Source organism: Babylonia areolata, chromosome 8 (genome assembly GCF_041734735.1).
Source record: "Babylonia areolata isolate BAREFJ2019XMU chromosome 8, ASM4173473v1, whole genome shotgun sequence".
Lineage (NCBI taxonomy): Eukaryota > Metazoa > Mollusca > Gastropoda > Neogastropoda > Buccinidae > Babylonia > Babylonia areolata.
The window spans coordinates 49,191,901-49,198,519 of record NC_134883.1 but is presented as its reverse complement, the minus strand read 5'-3'; the positions used below and the strand labels follow the sequence as shown (position 1 = coordinate 49,198,519).

The window sequence follows — 6,619 nt, the reverse complement described above, 5'->3', positions numbered from 1 at the left end:
AAAAGGCAACAAAAGGGTTGTTCCTGGCAAAATTCTGTAGAAAAATCCACTTCAGTAGGAAAAACAAATAAAACTGCACACAGGAAAAAATACAAAAAATTGGGTGGCGCTGTAGTATGGCGACGCGCTCTCCCTGGGGAGAGCAGCCAGAATTTCACACAGAGAAATCTGTTGTGATAAAAAGAAATACAAATACAAGTACAACACACTGTGAGTCAGAACACCGAGTCCCTCCTTCATAAACAAAAAGATGAATGAGCATTGTAGCATATAGAATCCTCATTGAAATAAAAAAGAAAGTGACAAACACATTATCAACACATACATTCTTTCAGTGATGAGTTCTGACAAAGGCTAGGCATGAGTGCTTGCACAAGAACAACACTGAAGTTTAGAACAAGTGCAAAAGGCCAACTGGTTCAGTTCAGTTGCTCAAGTAGGCATTACAGCATTCGAACAAATCCATATACACTACACCACATCTGCTGCCAAGCAGCGTAACCCAATGCGCTTAGTCAGGCCTTGACAGGGAAGAAAAAAAAAGATAAAAGATACATAATGAAATAAACAGATAAGTCATCAAATTAATGAATAAATAAATTAGAATAAATAGGCAAACAAATCTAAAAACAAAATAGATATAAGTAAGCAAACAGATATAAAAAAAATTGTTTTCATTTAATTATTTTTTTACACTATGTCATGCAACACATAATCATGATAGCATGGGTGTATCTAGGGGAATACATCCATGACGATGGTAAACATGCCAACCGGAATGTTTGCCTGAATGCCCTCCCTTGCCAAGATGGCGGATGTTTCAAAACTGCGGTTCGCAAGAAGCCTGAAAAACCGTCTAAATGTTCGTATTGTTACCTATTTTTAGTTTAGTGATATATTCGTCATTTATGAAGTATAAGATTCGAGGAAAATCTGGTGTTCTCTTTTCTCACTTTTTTTCTCCTGTGTTTCTAATTTCCACAATGTTTCCCCTCGAGACGGAATGAGTTGTGTTCACAACAGGGCGTGGACGTTCACTCTGCCAGGCACACAGAGGTGTTGAGGGGAAGAAAATATAATAATGTGGATTATTTTTGCGGTAATGTCCTATTTTAGCACCCAAAATATTACTCTTATTGGTTTCATTTCTCATGGTTTGTGGAACTGAAAAAGCAAGATGATGGCAGACTGGCACGTTAGTTTAGTGACAAAATTCGCGCACAAAATGATATAGATCTAGTCGAAATCCACTGAAAATGGGGTTACAACATCTATTAATGGTAATATCGTTTCATACATGTACAATAATTGCCGGTAAAACAGGTGCAGTAATTTTGGATGCTAATAAAGTGAAATAGGACTTTACGTTTGGAAACAAGATTCATTTTCAGATTCTGGCAGCCCTGTCCACGGCATACTGTTAGTCACTTTCAGCACACCCACAGTCACACATACTGTATATATACGCAAACATTTGCACACATGCAGACATTCAATACTCATTCACCAAGTACCATTCGCGTTTGTAGGTACGTGCACACACACACACACACACACACACACACACACACACACACACACTTGTTCATATTTGTTTGCACAGTGTCATGCAACATGTGTGTGTGTGTGTATACTATCATATATATATATATGATAGTAAACATGTTCACCCAGACGTTTTATTAAGTTGTTAAAAGTAATGCCTTGTTTTTCTTTTATATGACAAATATATTTGTGTAAGCAGGCTCTGGGCTGCCCCTACACACAAGGAGCAGAAGACTCCTGGATCACTGAGTTGGTGTTTAAACCTGGGGAACCCAGAATCCGTCTCCTGCAGTGGCTTCTGTCCAAGTATGTTGCTCCTCAGTGTTACAGATGTTCTGCATGTGTATGTGAGAAAGAGAGAGAGAGTGTGTGTATGTGCCAGACCAGTTCATTCAAGTTATGGTGTATTTGAAATATAGAACTTTAGCATTGACCCATAAGACTTTATATTGACCCATAGAAATCTGAACACTTGCTGCTTTTTCTCCAAGATGAACAATGCTTTACTTTTAGGCTTATTCATATTGCCTCTACAATTGGAAATTCAGAAACTTTTAAAAATTTTTTTTATCAAATTATGTTTTTGACTGCAGAATGTTTTGAATATGCTTTGTGACTTGTGCTTGAATCTTGGCGGAAAAAACAATAAAAAACACACACAAAACCCCATACCTATACTGGTATATATTTGTAATAAAATTTGTTATTACAAATGAAATCAAAATATTTGATACAATGGTTTTATTTTATGTTTTGTTGATTTTATTTTTGGCATTTCATAGGTGATTACTTCATTCACATTATAGCATACAACTTCGATTTACTTTTTGTTTAGAAAAAACAACAACATGCAAACCATTTCCTGATTCTGTGATTCGCATTCATGTTCTTCCTTAAACATTGAACAGGGCTTGTGGCTTGCATCATGAAATACTTGGGCACTTTGGTAAATTTATGCTGGCAAAGTTGAATGCAAGATCAGTTTTCAGTAGTTTCTCTTGTGTGGCATTCAGTTTCTCTGGTTTTTCTTCTGGAAAAGGGTGGTTTTGTGGTCAGGGTCTGAATGGTTTCCCGAAGAGATCTGTTGCACAGTGGGTTTTTTTTTTGTTTTTTTGTGTGCACCCTTTCACTACCATATGCGACTTAGTCTGCTAGACAGTTAACGACCATTGGCAACTTCATTTTGACATGAAGGGGTCATTTTAAACGGATCATTTTTCACATTGAAACAAAGCTTGACAACTGCTGCTAACTTTCCGATGTAATAGGAAATGGACTGACTGTTCCCTCTTGACCAAGTTTGAAGCGAAATAGTCCACTGTTGTTTTGACAAGAAACCAAATAGACCATTGATACATGTAACAGGAATCACTGTAAAGTAATCTGAAAACTCTATACTATACACATCAAAATGTGTCTGTGATTTTGCAGGTACAAGTTTTCCTTGTTAATTGAAGTTTGTAGTCCTGAATACCAAAACAGTGTTTGTCCTCCACAGATACGACTTGATGGTAGGAGAAATGGTGGACAACTCGCAGGCAGCTGTCACAGGTTCCAGAATGGATTCCAGAATTCAGAGTATGTTGTTTACACAAATTGCACTTTTTTTTTTCTTTTTTTAATGAAGTGCTTTGATGATGTGCATCTTCACAAAGTACTTAAATAAAATTACTGCAGACTGCATTGCAGAGACCCTTTTTATTACTATTATTATTATTATATTTTACAGAGACAGCTGGCTTTGGAGGTTATACTTTGTTGTCATCAGCATAGTTATTTGATGCCTTTGATTTTTTTTTTCAAAAACTTTTTTTTTTTCGTATAAAACTTTTGTTTCTGTTTGTTGCAGTTTATGAAAAAATTCAGCCTAACACTGATTATTAGTCATTTGTTTGAGTTATTGCTCTGTCTGGTATGAAAAATGGATGATATTAAAGTGTGATATCTAATCTTTTGTTGATGCAGTCATAAACCTGTATCAGATTAATTTGTATGGCGAATCTGATTGCTTCAAATGATTTACTAAAGGTTATGATATTGATATGTTTATTTTGTTTCTAAAAGACAGTCTCTGTCCGTATTGAGGAAGAGATTTGCGGTTGCCAGTAGCTGTGGAGGAGGAAGGTGGCAGAATGGATTAGACGTTGATCTGGAGTGATGACGGGCACAATAGCTGAGTGGTTAAAGCGTTGGACTGTCAATCTGAGGGTCCCGGGTTTGAATCACGGTGACGGCGCCTGGTGGGTAAAGGGTGGAGATTTTTACAATCTCCCAGGTCAACATATGTGCAGACCTGCTAGTGCCTGAACCCCCTTCGTGTGTATATGCAAGCAGAAGATCAAATACACACGTTAAAGATCCTGTAATCCATGTCAGCGTTCGGTGGGTTATGGAAACAAGAACATACCAAGCATGCACACCCCCGAAAACGGAGTATGGCTGCCTACATGGCGGGGTAGAAACGGTCATACACGTAAAAGCCCACTCGTGTGCATACGAGTGAACGCAGAAGAAGAAGAAGATCTGGAGTGATGGCCTAGAGGTAATGCGTCCGCCTAGGAAAGCGAGAGAATCTGAGCATGCTGGTTTGAATCACGGCTCAGCCGCCGATATTTTCTCCCCCTCCACAAGACCTTGAGTGGTGGTCTGGACGCTAGTCATTCGGGTGAGACGATAAACCGAGGTCCCGTGTGCAGCACGCACTTAGCGCACATAAAAGAACCCACGGCAACAAAGGGTTGTTCCTGGCAAAATTCTCTAGAAAAATCCACATCAATAGGAAAAACAAATAAAACTGCACACAGGAAGAATTAAAAAAAAAGGGTGGCGCTGTAGTATAGCGACGCGCTCTCACTGGGGAGAGCAGCCCGAATTTCACACAGAGAAATCTGTTGTGATAAAAAGAAATAAAAAAAATCTGCCAGTACAGTGTCTATGAGGCCTGGGTTCCATTCCCCCTCTCTCGCCCTTTCTCCCACGGACATGACTGGAAAAATAAACTGAGCAATCAGTCCTTCAGATAAGACGATAGACCAAGGACCCATGTGCAGCACACATGTGGCGTGCTGAAAAAGAACCCATGGCAACAAAAGGGTTGTCCTCTGGCAAAATACTGTGGAAGAAATCCACTCTTGATAGCTGCACAGATACATACCATCTATATATGCGTGCACTTGAGGCCTGACTAGCATGTTGGATTATGCTTCTGGTCAGACATCTGCCCAGCAGAGGTGGTGTAGCACATATGGAATTGTCTGAATGCAGTGACAACCTCCTTGAGAAACTGAAACTGAAACTATAGCTGTGGAACTTGTAGGCTGTTTAGTGCAGAAGTTCCGTTCTCCGACTGAATGAAAACCTCAACGACGGGCGCAATAGCCGAGTGGTTAAAGCGTTGGACTGTCAATCTGAGGGTCCCGGGTTCGAAACACGGTGACGGCGCCTGGTGGGTGAAGGGTGGAGATTTTTACGATCTCCCAGGTCAACAAATGTGCAGACCTGCTAGTGCCTGAACCCCCTTCGTGTGTATATGCAAGCAGAAGATCAAATACGCACGTTAAAGATCCTGTAACCCATGTCAGCGTTCGGTGGGTTATGGAAACAAGAACATACCCACCATGCACACCCCCGAAAACGGAGTATGGCTGCCTACATGGCGGGGTAAAAACGGTCATACACGTAAAAGCCCACTCGTGTGCATACGAGTGAACGCAGAAGAAGAAAACCTCAATAACACAATTATTGGACAGACATTTTTTAGAGAAGTTGTGGAAGTTGATTTTGGTAATTGAGGAATTCACTTACTAAGTGGTCTGTTTCAATGCATATCCTGACAGAGTAGAATGTAGATATTTTGTCAGAATGTTGTTTTTTTGGCTCTTCAGGGTTGCTGTTTGTGGCTAGCAACTTGGGACTCTGCAGATATGATGACGTGGACATCATTAGGGTAAGATTATCTCAGTTATTTCAGTTTTACTGGAACATTTTTAGTTACACTTGAACAACAGGTTTTTATACATTTTATTTACTTGCCTGATTGATGTATTTCAAGTGTATTATAGTAGGGCAAAGATGGCTATACTCGTACACATAAAAGTTGAACATGTGGATTTTGTGAGTGATTGTGGACATAGCAACCCATAAATGGAGAAGGAATCAGTAAAGATGATCCTCAAAAAAAAAAAAAGATAAAAAGGTTTTTGGACAGAAAGTAGCTGTGACATATCTGTTTTTAATGCGTTGTTCTGTCCGAAGTCACCAAAAGTCCCAGGTTTGTGATAAGAAACTTTTGCATCATTAACTTTTTTTTGTCTGAAGTCATCAGCTGGTTTATTACCAATCCACTGGGAGCGTTTGTACCCAAGCATGAGGAGGTTATTTTGGGCACATGCTTTTTACAGCGTTGCTTGAGAAAGACTACAAGGTGTGTGTGTGTGTGCGTGCGCGTGTGCGCATGTGCTTGTGCAGGGTGTGGATTCCTCGACGCCAGGTGCTGTGAACAAGCAGATAGCTTTCATGGACCGGTTGCTGGACATCATCATGATCCACGACGCTGCCGAGGACCCTATGACCAAGTCCCTCCTCAGTCCTGGGGTTGTCAGGTGATTGATGCCTGCGTTGATATCTACGTTGATATCTGCGCTTATGTGTGCGTTGACATGTACGTTGATGTATATGTTGATATGTGTGTTGATATACACACTGGGTTCGAATCACGGTGACGGCGCCTGGTGGGTAAAGGGTGGAGATTTTTACGATCTCCCAGGTCAACATATGTGCAGACCTGCTAGTGCCTGAACCTCCTTCGTGTGTATATGCAAGCAGAAGATCAAATACGCACGTTAAAGATCCTGTAATCCATGTCAGCGTTCGGTGGGTTATGGAAACAAGAACATACCCAGCATGCACACCCCCGAAAATGGAGTATGGCTGCCTACAAGGCGGGGTAAAAACGGTCATACACGTAAAAGCCCACTCGTGTGCATACGTGGGAGTTGCAGCCTATGAACGCAGAAGAAGAAGAAGAAGATTTACACACTGATAAGTACATTGATATGTTTGTTGACATGTGCAT

General features: G+C 40.4%; 1 protein-coding gene across 1 annotated transcript in view; it reads left to right on the top strand.

Annotated features, from left to right (window-relative positions):
* The first annotated feature begins 798 nt into the window (after positions 1–798).
* The window catches only part of LOC143285220 (uncharacterized), a 14,541-nt gene continuing 8,720 nt past the window's right edge, over positions 799–6,619 (top strand). Inside the window, exons 1-5 of the mRNA XM_076592467.1 lie at positions 799–862; positions 1,745–1,851; positions 3,044–3,123; positions 5,430–5,491; positions 6,013–6,146. Of these exons, the coding sequence (XP_076448582.1) occupies positions 809–862; positions 1,745–1,851; positions 3,044–3,123; positions 5,430–5,491; positions 6,013–6,146 (437 nt within the window). The 5' untranslated portion in view covers positions 799–808. The remainder of the gene's footprint in view (positions 863–1,744; positions 1,852–3,043; positions 3,124–5,429; positions 5,492–6,012; positions 6,147–6,619) is intronic.